The 19,477-nt window shown below is 39.8% G+C and overlaps 1 protein-coding gene across 4 annotated transcripts in view; it reads left to right on the top strand.

Annotated features, from left to right (window-relative positions):
- RBMS3 (RNA binding motif single stranded interacting protein 3) overlaps positions 1-19,477 on the top strand; it is a 734,215-nt gene that overhangs the window by 646,220 nt on the left and 68,518 nt on the right. For 3 of the 4 annotated variants that reach the window (XM_061586164.1, XM_061586166.1, XM_061586165.1), the window contains 2 exons: positions 2,725-2,821; positions 9,103-9,153. The exons of the other annotated variant lie outside the window; for it this stretch is intronic. In XM_061586164.1, the coding sequence (XP_061442148.1) occupies positions 2,725-2,821; positions 9,103-9,153 (148 nt within the window). The remainder of the gene's footprint in view (positions 1-2,724; positions 2,822-9,102; positions 9,154-19,477) is intronic. 4 annotated transcript variants of the gene reach the window in all.

Raw genomic sequence — 19,477 nt, 5'->3', positions numbered from 1 at the left:
ACAACTGAAGTCAGACACCGGTTTAAAACTAAGACAGCTTCCTTGGAAGAAGGTGGAAAGGAGAAATAGAGTTGGGTATCATCAGCATACTGGTGGCACCGAACTCCAAACGCCCGAACAACCTCTCCCAGTGGTTTCATGTAGATGTTAAATAACATAGGGGACAAAACTGAACCCTGAGGGACTCCACAGGCCAATGGCCAAGGAGTCGAAGAGGAGTCCCCCAGTACCACCTTCTGGGTTCGCCCCTCCAGGAATGACAGCTTCCTATGTGCATGAGTTAATTTACTTTAATAATCCATTTGCAATTGATACATTGCATAATTCTGTTATTTCATTATGCATTTGTAGCCAAACAAAGACTTTTAGTTTCATTTTCTTCATTAAATTATTTTGTTTATTCAACCTTTGAAAATTTGTTAACTGTAACTAAACTATGCTCAGTTCAATAAAAGGCTAAAACAAATAAGTAAACCATGAGTAAAGTTGTTCAAAAATGTATATCTATCTTTATGATTGATAGTTCAGTACTTGCAATTAATCAGTAGTTCAGTTCATTTAAATCATTAGTTCAGTGGCTAATGGCAGAATTTCACATGATTAATAATAATAGTTGTCATTTAATCAGTGCCTATCTTCATTGAAAGTTTTGTTTAATATGCAATACATCCATACATTATGAGTGGAGTTTATTCTGTTATACCACAATGTTTTATGTTACTTAGGCCATGTTCACACCATGCATTTATTACACTATTATTCCACTTTAAACAGTCATGACTTCCCCCAAAGAATCCTGGGAAGTGTAGTTTGTGTAGGGTGCTGATAGTTTTTAGGAGAGCCCTATTCTTGTCCTAGAGCAGCCTTTCCCAACTAGTGGGCCACCAGATGTTGTTGGACCACAATTACCATCTTTCCTGACCATTGGCAATGCTGGCTGAGGCTGATGGGAGTTGTGGTCCAACAACATCTGGTGGCCCACTAGTTGGGAAAAGCTGTCCTAGAGCTATAATTTCAGAGTGGTTTTAACAGTCAGCCCCTCTTCCCAGGGAACTTTGGGAATTTTAGTTCTGTGAGAGAAATAGGGGGTCTTCTAACAACTCTCTGCACCCTTCACAAATTACACTTCCCAGGAATCTTTGGGGGAAGCCATGACTGTTTAAAGTGGAATAATAGTGGAATAAATGTGTGGGCATGAATGTGGTCTTACTAGGTACAAAGCAATAGGCCAGAAGGAGAGTTCATCATAAGTAAATGCAGATTGTTACTAATCTCTTCCCCAGTCCTAATACTTTCCATAGCATGTAGCCCTCTTCACTGCTTCATATGTCAATCCCCTCACCCTTTGGGCTCTGCCAAATGGCTCAGTAAGTGCAGGTTAGCAATCACACTTGACATGATCTTAGTTCCTACTGAAGCTAGAGAAGAAGCAAGTTCCCCTTAAATACAGCTGTGCCAGTCCTTGATTTGGGGTGAGGGATTTCCAAAATCAAAGATGAGTGGTTTAGACAGAAGCAACCATCAAAGCCTTACTGAATTTCTTGAACATTCTTTTCTCAGTCTCCCATGGAGCCCTATTCTTGTAAAACAGGGTCACTGCTCATTTTGCTTCTACATTGTGGAGTCACAAGAATCAGGGTGGGAAGACATAATCTAATTTTGCTCCCATGTCAAGAGTGATCTAATAGTTAGATTGCTGTCATTGTTGGTCTTTGTCTGATGGGGATTGTAAATTCATCAAGCTTTGGTATCCTCAGCACTCTTCATTTTTCAAACATATCTGCCTTTCCTTTTCTATAAAGGCACTATATGTTAGCTGGATCGTGAACCACAGAAAAACAAATGCCATTTTATGTCAAATTTGGAAAATTAAAGAATGGAAAGCTATATTATTGGTGTTACCAAGGCTGAGCTCGATACGAATTAGAATTATAAGTCTAATGTATTTGGAATATAGATTTTAGCTGGCATCTGAGTTTAAGGTTGCTAGAAGCCTTAGTAATAAAATAAAATAAAAATTGTTATTCTCTCAACATCTTGGCCATGATCCAAAGAACCAACAGACATTGTCTGTAGCCCAGAAAGATGCAGCAGTGTAACAGAATTCCTTCAGAGACTCAAATCTAGACATGTTTATAGAGGCAACTTTGTGAATCCATTATTCCTTTGTTAAGGAGGTCTCATCATAATGTTCCTGTGAAGCCTAATAGTTTTATTAGACACTTTCCCTTCTTCCCAGGGTGCCCCAGTGCTCAGGACTGTGTAGTTGCTCCACTCACAGTCCTCTGTTTTAGTCATCCCTGCCTTAAATCTGCCTCATCTCTCTCTCTGCAGTTGTGATAAAGTTCCCCCTAAACCTCCAATGTCTGCTGCTGCGGTGGTGGTGGTGGTGGTGGTGGCGGCGGCGGCGGCTGCATTTACTCCTGCCTCTGCTTGCCTCTCTTCCCCCACCCTGCCCTTCGCCTTATATACAAGTGTGGACTGAATCAGTGTCCTGTGGCTGCTGCTGCAGCCAAGCCACATCATCTCTGGTCCAGCTGTGTTAGATCTAGTGAGGCATAGCAGTCAGAGCTGTTCCAACACCAACACATACAAAAAGAAAAAGATACTGATTTGGAAAAACATGGCTCACATTTGTCTTTGGTTCCTAACGGCTATGAAACAGTTCATTGCAACATGTCAGTCCATCACCTCAAGAATCTTCCTTTTGTTTTTTGTTTGCAGATTTTATTCCTCACCGTACAGTATTGCTACAAACCGCATGATTCCACAGACATCTATCACGCCATTCATTGCTGCTTCCCCTGTCTCCACATATCAGGTATGTTGGAATTACATGTGCTTCATATATCCCTAAGTCAGTGCTTGTGATTTGCATGAATGAAGTGGAAATGTATACAGAGAGAATCATGGCGAACAGTTGCACACTTTAGTCATGCTATTGTATAAGCAGTTTTGGTAGCATTTTATAGTATATATTTGTCTATAATTTCTAGTGTTCTCTAGATCTAAAGGTTGTATCCAATGCTAGTCCTACTCAGAGCAGACCCATTGAAGTTAATAGATGTGAGTAACTTATGTTCATTAATTTCAGTGGTTCTACTCTGAGTAGGTCTTAGTTGCATTTGTCATATTTCAATCATCTTTTCAGATAAATCTCTGTATTTTAATTTTTAGTCAATACTCTCCAAAGTTTATAATATGCAGGGCTTTTGTGTGTGTGTGACAATGCCGACTGGTACAGAGTACCAGCATCTCTATTTTTGCTGCCCATTGCAGCTATTTTGTGCTGGTACCCACAACAGTTTTATCATGATATCAGTATCAGCACCTCGTTATTTTTTAACCAAAAAACCACTGATAATATGTAAGATGTTTTCTTTTGCTATGGGTTAACTATTGTTTTGTTCTGAGTTTATTAGATCTGCCCAGTGAGATGTACTTTTAACCTTCTCTTTAAAAGTACCCCATAAATGAAAAACTTACATAAGGTTTCACATTTTTTAAAAAAGTAGTGCAATGTAATACATAATTGTAAACTTTTTTTAAAAAAAAGTTGTGTGCTTTAAAGTTTGTGTCATGAACACACAGTATGTCCTCCAACTGCCCCCTCTCCCTAGAATATCTTCTATCCTGATAACTGCGGTGCCTCAGTTTGGCACCTTTTAAATATTTTCTGTGACAAATTCTGCCACTACTTAAAATGAGGAATCTGCATAGTCTTACCAGAGAATTGCATATTTTTTCACAGCTCCATAACCCATGAAACAGAGGGCCAAACTACAAGTAATGTATGTCATATAGTTTGCCCTAGAATGCTAGCTTTTTTTTCACAAATTGCCAGCACAGGACCTCCACGCTGGATTGGGACACTGGTAATGGGGAAAAAGTGACCACTGGAGCGAAAGGGAGCTTTTCCTGAATGCAAGGTGCAGGTGCAGCTGGCCTGATCCAGATCAGGTGTCCGGTGGTGGTGATGGTGGGGAATAAAAGGCTAAAACTCTCCTGTCCCGCATACTAGGGTTCCTATCCAGACTGGTGACCCTGCATTAGCAATGTATCCAATAAAATGCATGTACTCAAGGACAAACTACACAGTAAACATAATTTGCTTGCCCAGAAACAAGTGTTAGATTTCACACAGCTCTTTCTTCTGCATGAGAGTTCATCCATACAGTAGGTGGTAATGTAATTTAAGATTTATTTTCTTAAACACATTTTTGTGTATCTTGGAGTGAATACTCTGTGTTACCGTACCCTCAATATTTTTATCAGTCAGTCCTGCAACATATTCTCCCATGGCTTTATAGTCTAACTATGATCTGTGTGCCCTGTGTATGATATAAATAATAACAGCACCTCAGAGAATATGCTCTCTTCACTATGCTTTACTCACGTGATAGATTTATTTACTTTAATGCTTATTAGGTGAGTGTATAGATATTTGCTAGTTTTTCATATTCCTGAGTAAGAAAGCACGTATTTCCTAATAAAGCATATTTGATAAAAGCCAGTTCAAACAAAAGGAAATAGAAACATTTTGCTGGATTGTATTCTGGTTCCCTGACTTGTATACCAGAGAGTCTCCTCTTCTTATGTACAAAACCAAATAAAATAGCAATGACTGATGTGTCACATTCAAATGGCTGGTTCATGCAAATATCCAATATTACCAGGTATATATAACGTAAGAAAAAAGAAGGGTGTTAGCACAAAATTTCCAGTAAAACAGAGAAGGAAGTGATACAAATCAGCTGGAAGTAATACAAGTTAGATATTGGGAGAAACAGTTGATTCTCTTCAGGTTCAATTACCACAGAAATTTTGTATTGAAATTGCAGGAACTGTAGAAAAACCTGGGAATGTGGAAGAACAAGAAGAGGAATTAGATGTTGTGTGTGGGTGTGGGTGTGGGTGTAGCAGGTTCATGTGAAAATATGTGGGCCTTTATGTATCCAGGATCTCAAGCTACATAGGGCATTAAAGGTTAAGGTTAGAGATGCTGACAAAACTCACACAGTTAATCTGGTTCAGAATACAAATTTGCCTGCTCATAATGCTCCAAAATTGAGACAAACATTGTTTTCCTATTTCCCAAAAAGTTGTTCTATGGTTTGAAATGAAAAAAAACATGAACAATATTTCCTCCCAGGTATGTCAAATGTTCAGTGCAATTGCACTGAATACCAACGATAATTTTAGCTAAATATCTGAAGCATTTGGGAGGGAATATTCAATACATTTGGGAGAAAGTTTTATTATTTTAAAAGCCTTTTTATTGGTCAATGTCATATGATGGTGAAGACAGTTTGTGTTTCAAACTGGAGGTTATATTCTATTTCTATTTTGGGTGCATTAACATTATGCTGCTTCTTAAGCAATTAATTTAGCTGTTGGAAAAAAACAAACTTGGCCTGCCCAAGATGCATGCATTCAGCCTGCAATGCTTAAACCACTCCATTCAAGGAAGGATGGACATGGTCAATTAAAAACGAGCACACCTAGAAATTTGCTGGAATATGTTTCACATCCCACTGTTTTATCATGTGCAGACACTCCTCATGTCCACTGGAGACTATTCTGCAGAATAGTCAGATCCATTATTCCACAATTGTTTTTAGAGTTTTTTAGTAAATTATGCAAAGTGTTGCTGTACATATTTAAAGTGAATATCTGAAGTACATCAACTACCTTAATTTTGTTGGTTCCTCTCTGCTAAAACAAGATCAGCACAGCACATGTCTTGTTCCTGTTATGTCCGCTGATTGTAGGTGTTGCCATCACTCACCATATACTCAGAGACACGTTACCAAATTCTTCCAAGCTACACAGGAAGTGGATTGGACTGTGAGAGACCAACCCACATTGTTTTTGCATTGTTACAAATTTGTAGGGCAGTACAATATCTCAAAGAGGAGGTCAGATCTCCTGCTCCCCTTGTACATTCACTATAGCTGCCCAATTTCCCTACTTTTTAAAGTTTGATAGAAATGACTGTTGGCTATAGGTACATCCTTAACCTGCAGGTTTTTTTTTTTTGCCTATTAGTGAATCTATTCTGGATGTTATACACATTAGCTTATTTTTGTCAAGGGAATTCTTTTATTTTAGCTCCTAAAATGATTCTATTGAGATTGCTTTTCCTACTACTAAGGAATATCAGATGGAGTGATGATAGCTCAGAAAGTAAGGATAATATTGAAGAAAATGAAAGGGAGAAATCGGAAGATTTGTTATAAAAAAAAGTGTCAGCAGGAAAAAATGTCAATCATGGGAATAGATGAGGTGACTGAAGAAGAGTGAATATATTATACCATAAGCTTTCTAATTTGTTGTAAAGAAAAGTGGTTATGCAAGATGCCAAGCTTGCAACTTTTTATGGTTATGAAGTCTGAGAATGACAAATAAAGGTAGTGAAAAAGTATGGGTATTCCAAGAATGTTAGGGAAGCTATTTTGAATTTTCTGCCTGAGGAAGTTTCAGCCGTTATGGCACTACATAAAAGCATAGATTTTTATGTGAAAGAGGTAGATAAGATTCAGAGTGCAATGGATAGAAACGGGAACAACTTTTGTTTCTCAATTATCTGAGGAATTAAAACAGATTTTCTGGAATAAGGAATGGAGAATTTGCTAAATGGAACTAAGAGGAATAATAATATAGCTAAGAAGGAATAGATGAAATCTTAAATTTCCAAATTTGTCAAGAAAAAGTCTGTTTGAATACAGGAGAAGATGTTTGAATACTTGATGAGGTTATACATTTAAATGGATGAAAATCCATAAAGACAAAAAGAAGAGCACAGAAAGATGTTTGCTCTGCAGAAGAGATTGCCAAAGGTAGAACTTGGAAAGGGAAATTTCTGTCCAAAGAAAATGTGAAGTTCCAACTTTCAACACAACGTGGAAGTGTTTACCAGCAAAGCTTGAAATTCACTTGACGATATTTGCTGATTGTTTCAAAATCATCACTTTTACCAGTGCCTGAAAATACATCATCACCTCATTATGTATAAATACTGAGAATTCATACCAACAGGTGACAAGCACTAGCACACCTCTAGCCCTAGGCTCCTACTGGGAGGGAGGGCAGGATATAAATCTAATAAATAAATTAATAATAATAAATAAAAATATACAAAATGGCCACCTCTCTCTCTCTCTCTCTCTCTCTCTCTCTCTCTCACACACACACACACATACACACACACACACAGAATAAACTGCCCCCTCTCACAAACCATACATACCCAATCCCTCTCTCACAACCCCCATATACATCTCTATCTCTCTGCTCAACTGCATCTCTGCCTCTTTCACACAGATTTCCTATACTACACACAATATGCATATTACATATGCATCTCTTTCTCTCTCTGCCCAAGTGCATCTCTCTCAATCACTCACACACAGAGATCCCCTTTGTGGAATTAAGCAAGTGCCCACTGCCAGCTCCACATGGCTGGCAGGCAACAACCAAGGAAACAGGTTGGGCCATTCAGTTAGTGGGGAAACCCTCCCTGCCACTTCTCTCTCCACTCATCATAAATAAATAAATAAATCTTTCCAAACCAAAGAGAATGCAGGGTGGGCCTTCCCAGGTCCTGCAGCTACTCTCCACTGTTCTGCCATTTCAAATAAACAAAGAAATATTGAGGGTCACTAACCCAATGTCCATAGGTGCCATGGTATCTAGTGGTGCCAAGAAAGACTTTTGTGGGTGTCATGGTGCCCACAGACACCGAATTGGCAATCCACATGCAAAGCAAACCAACTTTTGATCAAAGGAGCTGCAAGTTGCTCTCTATGGGCCTGCATGTTCATGCTATCTTGCTAAGCCATAGTTTGGCTTACCATGTTGTGCAAATGAACCCATTGTCTGCTGGGCTCCTTTGATAGGAAGGGTGGGATATAAATTTAAGAAGAAAGAAAATAATTCTTCATTGGAAGAACCATAGCTGATTGTTAGAGAACACATGATTTGCATCAAGAAGGTCACAGGCTTAATCCCTGGCATCTCCATTTAAAAGCAGTCAGGAATTAGGTGACATGAATGGCCTATGCCAGAGACTCTAGAGATCCAGTGCCAGATAGAATAGTCACCACTGGGCTAGACAGGCAAGTAGTCTGCCTTTATAAGGCAACTTCCTATATTTATAGCTCTTCTTAAAAAAAACATGTATCCTATGATAACAGTACTCATTGAGAAACGAACATTTTGTGGAGAATTACTGAACTTTTAAATTTCTACCAATAATAATTAGGTTTGTTAGGAATGATGTTTCTCAATTTTTGAACCATGTTTTTAATTTAAAGAGGATTTGGCCAACATAGGATGTGCACATTTCTTGCTCAAAAGCATACTAATTATTCAAAAGTAAGTCATTCTCTGAGTTGATTTTTCTGGAAACTCATCTATGAAATCTGAAAACTCCTTAATTTTCTTACTCTGTAACATATTGCTTTGATTAAAGCCAACTAAGTTTTATCTAAAATGCTGAGAACCTCTGTCAGTACTAGACGTGTTTGTGTGTAGAACCTTGGAGCTGTGAGTCAAGTAGCCTGAGGTCCACAGATTATGAGAACATGCCATCTCTCCTTAGCCTAATGGTTAATTGAATCATACAGGCACACATATTACTTTCTCCATGTTGGTAAGAAATGTAGCATTGCTTCTTAGTTTTAGTAATGTTGCTTGTTAATTGTGCAAGATTGCATTTGCACATTTCTCAGTATGGGCTGCCACATCTATCAACCCTATTACTGCTCCTATCTAAAAGGTGGACTGTTGGGGATTAGCATGATGATCAGCATGGATCATCAGAATGCATTCGAGCCATAGCATCGGTCTTGTCCATATATACTACTGGTGTCATAAGCAAGGCCCTGCCATAAAATTTTAAAATGTAAATCTCTGGTTGAAATGTGAAAAATATTACACCTAAACTCTTTAAGTTTATTAACATAAAAAAAAATATGGCAGCAGCACTTTCTAAACTGGAGCAGCAAGTTCTCAATGTGCTCTGTTTTTTTTATTCAAAGCAAGTAAATTGCTTTTTTTTTTTTACACCATTGTGCTAATATAGTGCTTTCTGATACACAGGTTCAGAGTACTTCATGGATGCCTCATCCGTCATATGTTATGCAACCAACAGTAAGTGAGCATACATGCACACTTTTCTTGTTTTATTGGGAGTTAGTGGAACTTTTCCATAGTATAGCCGGTAGTTATCATTACCGTGGGAATCGAAGTTAATTGAGAATTTACTGAACTAGTCTACAAAGCAGTCAAAGGTTAGTGGAACAGTTATTAGACAGATAAGATTAGATTATATAGATTCTATCCATCTTTGTCATGCACCATGCTAACATGCTTTGGATTTAAAAATCATATGCACAGGCTGGGATGATATTGTTAATTGTTGGAACTCAAAGTATTCCAGGCTGAGTTTTGGGAGAGCCTTTGCTCAATGGCAGAGCACATTCTTTGAACACAGAAGGTCCCAGGTTCAATTCTTGACATGTTCAACTGAAATGATCAGGTAGTTGTTGATGGGAAAGACCTCTGCGTTCAACCCTGGAAAGCCACTGCTTGTCAAAGTGAACTAGATGGACCAAATATTCAACTAAGTATAAGGCCACTTCATGTATTCAGGGGTATGGCCATCTGCATAATCCTGCTAAATAGTTAGGACAATTTTATTACACATCAGATTTAGATGTGTAGCTAAAAGTGTAGTAAATCCAGAACAATCATAAATTGACATTTTGACAACAGGTTCCTGTATTACTGGTTGTCCTAAACTGGAAGTTTAAGTAGAACAGTATCCCGAAAAATTAGGGGCAACATTAATTGAGAGTTTGTTTAATGATACCTGGGTAGTCTCTTGTTTGGAGTGTGCCTCCTATGTTGTCTCTTAATTCTCCCTGGCTGCTTTTTCTGCTAGCAAGGTGATCAGGACAGGCCCTGAGTGGCTTCCAGATGTCAGGTATGCTGAAGATATCTTCATTTTGGAAGTGTCCTCAGGGGAACTCTCTGAATTCAGTACAATTTGTACTGAAATGTTATGTTAGTAGGTATGCTGTTTGGGAAGGTTTTGTGTTCATTAATGATGGTAAGGGAATTACAAAGGAAAGTACACTTTGTGTTGTCTATGAATCATTACATTAGGGAGATCAAGACGGTTACACTCCTGTGTATTCTCAGTTACTAGGATGAGCACATCTGCTGCTACTCCTGTTACATTTTTATTTATTTAAAAAATAAAAAGGGTCTTTATTGTTCAGGGGAAAGAGTCTTACTGAATTGCTGAAAAATTCAAAGGGATACAAGAAATGAATCAGAGCTAAAAATTAGATTCTCTGCTGATTTGAATCTATTGTGATTTGGTTGAATGGCTTCTACTTTGATCAGTGCTTATCAGCACTTGCTTATCAGATAAGGTAAAAATTCAAAACTTTAGTATTATTGTCACAGCATCATTGAAAAAGAAATAAGTATATAGCTTCCATTAATCTTACAAGATAATTTTATTTATTTATTATTATTTATTTATTATTTGATTTATATCCTGCCCTTCCTCCCAGCATGAGGAAGATGTGTTGTGAGATGGTATTGAGATTACTGGGCTGTATCCAAAGAAGTTTCCTCCTTTCTGGATCCAGCCCATTAAGTGTTTGCAAATTTGTCTTAAGTGTTCTGCAATATATAGCATATATAATATATAACCCCCAAACGTTGTCAGTAAACCTTGAGCCACTAGTACTTTAGCTGTGCTTCTGACATGCTTAGATGACCTGACATAATGCTTGATAAACGATGGCTTACCTAGAGGCAATCAGGCACTAAATTAAATCATTTTGCCCAGCTTTTGATAGTGAGGCCTTGATTGTTTCTCTGTTTTAGATTTCAGCAGCTTCTGAGAAGTGACTCAGTTTGAATGTATTAAGTATGCAAAGTCACACACTTATTCCACTGGTCAATTTTTTGTCTACCTGATTTGGAGAGATTGGAGGCTAGTAGAAATGTGCAAACTGAAGGTTTAGGTATGATTTCAAGGTGCCCATCTGCTAACATGTTATATTTTGGTACTGAGTTTTGCTGTTTATGAAATTGTGGGAAAGGCTTTCAGTAGCTAGGAATAAATATGTGCAGAGTACACATAACTTAGTACCTACATGCAATTATACTCTAATCCTGATTTGTAGCAGTCTAGCTCATCTACCACTGTCATCCCCTAAATGTTATTTTCAACACACACACACAAAGTCTGCAGCAGTCTCATCAAATTACAGACAATTCAGTTGAAATCACCAATATAAATTGCAGCTTCTAAAATTTGTATGCAAGACCTATTTCTATTCTTAATAGAGAGGAGAGGATATCAGCACTTTAAACCACATATTTTCCTCACTTACATTGATAGTTCCCTGCATGGCTATAGGGAGAAATAAAATACATCCTAGGACATTTCTTATGCTGTAGAATTATGATTCTTCCATAGGAATGAATCAGGTTTGAGAAGGTAGGACATTTCTTCTGAGCCTGAATAGTCAGCATTCCTGCAAAAATTCTCAGGATTTTAGTCATAAAATCCAAACATTTCTCAATCCCTCTCACAGACCTCTGCCTAGAGACTACTGTTATATTAGCAATGCCTGGATATGATTCTATATAGTGGCATAATATATTGTACATAGTGGTATATAGCACAGTCCTGACCATGTCTACGCAGAGGTATGTCCTATTCAATAGGGCTTACTCCTGTGTAGGTGGAGTTAGGATTGCAGCAATAATGTAACAATTATCATTAACCTAGTTAATGATAAAATAGTGCGATTTCAGTTCCTGCACTATACAAAAATATTTAAATATATTTTATAATTAGAAATATAAAGAATGGTATTTGTGTTGGTTCAAATGCTAATTTAAACTCTAAACGTTTTGTATTATAATGCAATATTTTGGCATATTAATTCCATTCCAGTTTTGTACTCTATCAATAAGACAAAGTCATAACAAGAAAATGATAAATTTTGCTTTCCATATTCAAAAAGCTACAAAAGGACAAATCAGACTTTTCCAACACTTTCTGTCTTATTATGTAATGCTTGTGGTTTGCATTTGTAATTGTACATGTATGAATATTTGCATGATGGAAAAATTATGTTTCCCTACATTTTGAGGACCTTCTTCATCTATTACATGCAGTTGCTACCTTTACAATTCCTTATTCTTTTAAAATTAGTACAAACTAGGGATGGAAGGATCTGTCGATTTCAGTTCTCTCCATTTCTCATTTTTCCAATCCGAAATTCCATATTTCTATAGCAGTTTGCGAATTTTTGTTTAAAAATTCTCATGAAAATTCTTCAGCATTTGTGTGAATTTCTCTTAATCAAAATATTTTTTTAGGCTGTTTTCATAGAATCACAGAGTTGGAAGGGGCCTATAAGACCATCAAGTTCAACCCCCTACTCAATGCAGGAATCCAAATTAAAGCATACCCAACAGGTGCCTGTCCAGGTGCCTCTTGAATGCCTGCAGCATTGGAGAGCCCACCACCTCCCTAAGTAACTGGTTCCATTGTTGTACCGCTGTAACAGTTAGGAAGTTTTTCCTGATATCTAGTCGAAATCTGGCTTCCTACAACTTGAGCCCATTATTCCGTGTCCTGCACTCTTGGACGATCGAGAAGAGATCCTGGCCCTTCTCTGTGTGGCAACCTTTCAAATACTTGAAGAATGCTATCATATCTCCTCTCAGTCTTCTCTTCTCCAGGCTAAACATGACCAGTTATTTCAGTCTCTCCTCATAGGGCTTTGTTTCCAGTACCCTGATCATCCTTGTTGCCCTCCTCTGAACCCGTTCCAGTTTGTCTGCATCCTCCTTAAAGTGCGGTGTCCAGAACTGGATGCATACTCAAGATGAGGCCTAACCAGTGCCGAATAGAGGGGAACTAATACTTCACGTGATTTGGAAACTATATGTCTGTTAATGCAGCCTAAAATAGCATTTGCTTTTTTTGCAGCCACATCACACTGTTGGCTCATATTTAGCTTGTGATCAACAACAATCCCAAATTCCTTCTTGTATGTAGTATTGCTGAGGCAAGTATCCCCCATCTTATAACTGTGCTTTTGGTTTCTTTTTTTAGATGTAGAACTTTGCATTTATCCCTGATAAATTTCATTCTGCTGTTGTCAGCCCAATGCTCCAGCCTATCAAGATCCTTTTGAATTTAGTTTCTGTCTTCCAGGGTATTAGCTATCCATCCCAATTTTATATCATCTGCAAATGTGATAAGCATTCCCTGCACCTTCTCATCCAAGTCATTAATAAACATGTTGAAGAGACCTGGCCCCAGGACCAAGCCCTGTCGCATCCCACTCATTATCTCCCCTCAGTTTGAGAAGGAACTGTTGATAAATACTCTTTGAGTATGATTCTGTAGCCAACTGTGGATCCACCTGATAGTTGTTCCATCCAGCCCACATTTAGCTAGCTTGCTAATCAGAACATCATGGGGCACTTTGTCAAAAGCTTTGCTGAAATCAAAATATGTTATGTCCACAGCATTCCCACAGTCTACCAGGGAGGTTATCCAATCAAAAAACAAGGTAAGATTAGTTTGGCAGGATTTGTTCTTGATAAATCCATGTTGGCTCCTAGTAATCACTACATTGTTTTCAAGGTTTTGACAAATGTACACATTTTTGGAAGCAAATTCTGCTAATACTATGCATTTTTGTATGACATTTTCACTCATATATAGTTATGCACACTTTTCCCTAAGACAGCCATTTTTATAAACATTGTTTGGTTGGATAACTGCATTGCAAAATTTAGATAAGTACAGATTTTTAAAGATGGCTGTGTTTCAGTTCTCATATTGTTTCGGAAAGTGTGAATTAATACATTTGGTTTTAAATGCGAACCAAATTGAATTTCTTTCCCATCCCTAAGTACAAACACCACTAAGCCAGAGTGGTTTTCACACAAAAATGAAGTGCTAAAATATCCTGTTAATATTTGTCCCATGGGCAAATAATCATTTCTATAAACTCTGCTTATAAAAACCAGTTAGTAGTTTATTAGTAAAAAGCATCAGAGTGAAAAGTATGATATATTACTGATATTATATATGTGAAATCCACTGCAGGGTTCAAGTGTCAGAATTACACATATAATCGGTGATTTCAGCCGTCCTATGCACACTTACATTGGACTAAATGAAACTGAAGCAAGTGAGACTTACTTTTGAGTAAACATGTATAGGATTGCACTGTCAAAGTTCTTTTCAGATGAAGCCCCATCATTCACAGTTCCCAGATCCTGCAGGAAAAACCATAGCTCAGTCTCTGGCATCTCCATTTAGGGTTAGGGAAGATGCGTGCCTGAAACCTGGTAGAGTTGTTGCTAGTCATTGTAGACAGTACTGAGATAGATGGACCAATGATCTGATCTGTTCTATGTTGAGATCCTACCTTATACTAAGGATGCCACATAATGTAACATTAGAAAATTCTGAGCATGCCACATTATTCATCTAATTTACTCCTCCTTGTTAGAACTATGGTTTCCATTTCTTTTTACATTTCAGAATGTCACTGAATGATTTTGTGACATTCATCCATTATGGATCTTAAATTTGAAACTGAATAGGAATTTCTCATACATGAACTCATGGCTTCCCAAACCTTTGAATCTAAATTGAACCAACAGTTACCCAAAAGGTGACCTTGGAGACTGCTCTTCATTTATAGAATTCAGACTTTTCAGTTTAAATGTTGTTGTTCCTTTAATTTGATATCAACTATTTTGCTGTATTGGATTATATCCAAATTGCTACATACATATTTTAATTTTTTGGATTCAGTATCCTTAAATCATATTTTAAGTTCCTTGTGTGTGATGACAAAAGTCTCTCATTATTATATTTCCTTTAACATAAATATCATAAGCTCAACAATAAAAGTCTATTTGCATCTGAATAGAAAAAAAAGAAACCCAAAGCATAAATCCTGTAGACAGCTATGTTTAGTGTCCAAAAGGAAATGTAATAAGTTTACTACACAAGAAAATAAACACAAAACATGCCATAAAAATAAAATTGACAACAAATCTCTAAAAAATCTGTGTATTTTAATTTTTTGAAAATGAGCTTGCTAAGACATATATGGCTGAAATAACTTAGCTAGTACCAAAGCTCAGCAGAGCAATCTTCTAATATTTCTTGAGGTAGAAAATCAAGGGCTGCCACTTTGATAACTTTGATAATCAAGATAGAAAGGTCAAGGGCTGCTATTGCCTTGACCTGAGTGTGGACGTTGCCATCACTACTGGCACTTTATTATTTTAATGTTGTTGTGTTGTATGAGTGAGGATTGTGTGTGTGTATGTCGTGTGTGTGTGTGAATTTAGTGTGTATCGGTGTGAATGTGCATTGTGTGAGTGTCTGTGACTTGGTGTGTGTGTATATGTGAGTTTTATTTGTTTTAATATGTGCCTGGGAGAGAGTATTATACATCGACCGGGGAGACTTTCGGGGGCCCCAATTAGCGTAGTGACGGGTAACGGGAGGTACGGTGTTGTGAGGAGAACGTGCCAGGTAAGGGGAACTCGTCCCAGACAAGTAGTTTCTGTGACTTGTTCCGGTTCTCCTCACATCCCCAGGACTGATGGTTGTTCTATCAGTCAGCCTTTGGATCTCCATGTGCTGTTGTTAAACGCCAGGTCAGTTCACCATAAGATCTCCCTTGTCCATGATTTAATTGTGGACGAGGCTGCCAACCTGGCGTGTATAACTGAGACCTGGGTGGGCGATCAGGGAGGCGTTGCTCTTTCCCAGCTCTGCCCACCTGGGTATGCGGTTCAGCATCATGGTAGAACCGAAGGACGGGGAGGTGGGGTTGCTGTGGTCTATAGGAGTTCTTTCTCACTCACCAAGCACCCTGTCCAGGTGACGACTGGTTTAGAGTGTCTCCACCTTGTGTTGGGCCAGAGAGACAGACTGGGAATTTTGTTGGTGTACCGCCCGCCCTGCTGCCCAACAAATTCCCTAACTGAGCTGACAGAGGTAGTCTCGGAGGTACTGTTGCAGTCCCCTAGACTTTTGGTACTCGGGGACTTCAACGTCCATGCCGAGACTGCTTTATCTGGGGCAGCTCAGGACTTCATGGCCTCCATGACAACCATGGGGCTGTCTCAGGTTGTTACCGGCCCAACGCATGTGTCGGGACATACTCTTGATTTGATCTTCGCCACTGGGCATGGAGATGGTGATCTGGCGGTTGGGGATTTGTCATCTACCCCATTGTCATGGACAGATCACCGCTTGCTGAAGTTTAGGCTCACAGTGACCCTTTCCCTCTGCAAGGGTGGGGGACCTATTAAATTGGTCCGCCCCCGGAGACTAATGGATCCTGAGGGTTTCCAAAGGGCTCTGGGGGATTTTCCGACTGAGAAGACTGGCGCTCCTGTCGAAGCCCTGGTTGGATTGTGGAATACGGAGCTGACCCGGGCGGTTGACACGATCGCTCCCATGCGCCCCCTCCTATGTAGAGCTCATACAGCTCCATGGTATACCGTGGAGCTGAGAGTGATGAAGCAAGAGAGGAGGAGGCTTGAGTGCAGATGGAGGCGAACTCCTGACGAATGCAATTATGCTTTGGTAAGTGCTTCTTCTAAGCGGTATATAGTAGCGGTGAGGGCAGCAAAAAAGAGATATTTTGCTGCCACAATTAAGGTATCTCTCTCCCGCCCGGCGGAGCTCTTTAAGATTGTACGAGGGCTTTTACATTCTGGCCCTCGGGATATTATGGATTCATCTGTAGCCCGCTGTGATGAGTTCGCGAGGCACTTCCAGGATAAGATCGCATGCATTCGCCGGGACTTAGACTCCAATGTTATGACAGTGAGTTCCAACGAAGCATCCAGAACGCGGTCTTGTCCTTATTTATTGGATGAGTTTCAGTCTGTACAGCTTGAGGATGTTGACAAGATCCTTGGACTAGTGTGGGTGACCACATCTGTTCTGGACCCTTGCCCCTCCTGGCTGGTGAAAGCTGGCAGGACCGGAACCGCCGGCTGGGCCAAGGAGATAATAAACGCCTCTTTGAGAGAGGGAGTGGTCCCTGACTGCCTAAAAGAGGTGGTAGTGAGACCGCTCCTGAAGAAATCCTCTTTGGACCCAGATAACCTGAACAACTATAGACCTGTGGCGAATGTTCCGTTCTTGGGCAAGGTACGGGAACGGGTGGTTGCCGGCCAGCTCCAGGGGCTCTTGGATGACACTGATTATCTTGATCCATTTCAATCCAGTTTTAGGCCCGGTTTTGGCACCGAAACAGCCTTGGTCGCCCTGTACGATGACCTTTGTCGGGAGAGGGACAGGGGGAGTGTGACTCTGTTGATTCTCCTTGATCTCTCAGCGGCTTTTGATACCATCGACCATGGTATCCTTCTGGGAAGACTCACGGAGTTGGGAGTTGGGGGTACTGCTTGGCAGTGGCTCCGCTCCTACTTGGTGGGTCGCCACCAGAAGGTAGTGCTTGGGGAACATTGCTCGATACCCTGGACTCTCCATTGTGGAGTCCCGCAGGGATCGGTACTGTCCCCCATGCTTTTCAACATCTACATGAAGCCGCTGGGTGCGGTCATCAGGAGTTTTGGGCTGCGTTGCCATCAGTATGCTGATGACACGCAGCTCTATTTCTCCTTTTCATCCTCCTGAGGTGAGGCTGTTAATGTGCTAAACCGTTGCCTGGCCGTGATAATGGACTGGATGGGAGCTAACAGACTGAAGCTCAATCCAGACAAGACTGAGACGCTGTTGGTGAGTGCCTTCTCTGCTCAGATGGAGGATGTTCATCCTGTTCTTGATGGGGTTACACTCCCCTTGAAGGAACAGGTTCGTAGCTTGGGAGTTCTTTTCGATCCTTCCCTGTCTCTTGAGGCCCAGGTGGCCTCGGTGGCACGGAATGCTTTTTACCATCTTCAATTGGTAGCCCAGCTACGTCCCTATCTGGACAGTGATGACCTCGCTTCAGCTGTTCATGCTCTGGTAACTTCTAGATTGGACTACTGCAACGCGCTCTACGTGGGGCTGCCCTTGAAGACTGTTCGGAAAGTACAGCTAGTCCAGAATGCAGCGGCCAGATTGTTGACGCGGACCAGAAGGTCCGCTCATGTAACACCTGTTCTGGCCCATCTGCACTGGCTTCCTATTTGTTTCCGGGCTAGATTCAAAGTGCTGGTTTTGACCTATAAAGCCCTACATGGCATGGGGCCACAATACCTGGTGGACCGCCTCTCCCAATATGAACCTACCCGTACACTACGCTCAACATCTAAGGCCCTCCTCCGAGTACCATCCCATCGAGAGGCTCGGAGGGTGATGACTAGAACCAGGGCCTTTTCAGTAGTGGCCCCCAAACTGTGGAACAGTCTTTCTGATGAGGTGCGCCTGGCGCCGACGCTACTATCTTTTCGGCGCCAGGTGAAAACCTTTTTATACTCCCAGGCATTTTAAAGTGTATTTTAAACAGCATTTCCGTATTTTGGATGTTGTTTGGTTCGTTATTGTTTGTTTGTTTTGTTTTTTGATTTATTGTATTTATTGTATTTATATATTGTGCTTGTTTTTATCTTTTTGTACACTGCCCAGAGAGCCTTCGGGCTTAGGGCGGTATATAAATTAAACTAAATAAAAAAATAAAAATAAAAATAGCTAGTACCAAAGCTCAGCAGAGCAATCTTCTAATATTTCTTGAGGTAGAAAATCAAGGACTGCCACTTTGATAACTTTGATAATCAAGATAGAAATAGTCTTTCTGGGACTAGCATATCAGACTGAGGTCACATCAGCCTTCTTCATGTTCTAATTTGTGATCCTCTACCAGTTAGACGATCAACCACATACAGTTCAAATTAAGAAAATATCCAAAATGTGCATGTACCCTTCCCTTTGAGAAGTTGAAGAATGCCACCCACACTGGTAGAACAAGATAAAATGGAACTAATGTTTGGATCACAATACATAAAATAATTAACTTCTGTTGTAATAATGAGCTCCCATTAGCTACACAAGCCATGTTCAATGTCTTGTTATCAGCATACAAATCCCTGAGCAATTACCAAGCTAAGTTCAAGGTGTTGGTTTTGGTGTATAAACCAAAGTATAAAGTCACTATACAACTTGGGACTTTTAGGATACCTTAAAGATTTTCTTATCCCTTATATACCCAGTCGATCACTGCACTCTGCACATGAGGGCCTCCTGCAGATACCATCTCATCAGGAGGCCTGTTCCATACAACATAGGAATTGAGCCTTTAGTGTTGTGGCACCTACCCTTTGGAAATATTAAACAGGCATTGTCTCTGTTTCAGTGCCTGCTGAAGACCTTCCTCTTTCAACAAATCTTTTAAATAGAGACTTCATCCCAGTCCTCATCTTTGTTGAAATTGTTTTAAAA

The sequence above is a fragment of the Rhineura floridana genome, chromosome 10, assembly GCF_030035675.1.
Source record: "Rhineura floridana isolate rRhiFlo1 chromosome 10, rRhiFlo1.hap2, whole genome shotgun sequence".
Lineage (NCBI taxonomy): Eukaryota > Metazoa > Chordata > Lepidosauria > Squamata > Rhineuridae > Rhineura > Rhineura floridana.
Note: the sequence above shows the minus strand (reverse complement) of the source record. Positions and strands in the feature narration are given on the sequence as shown.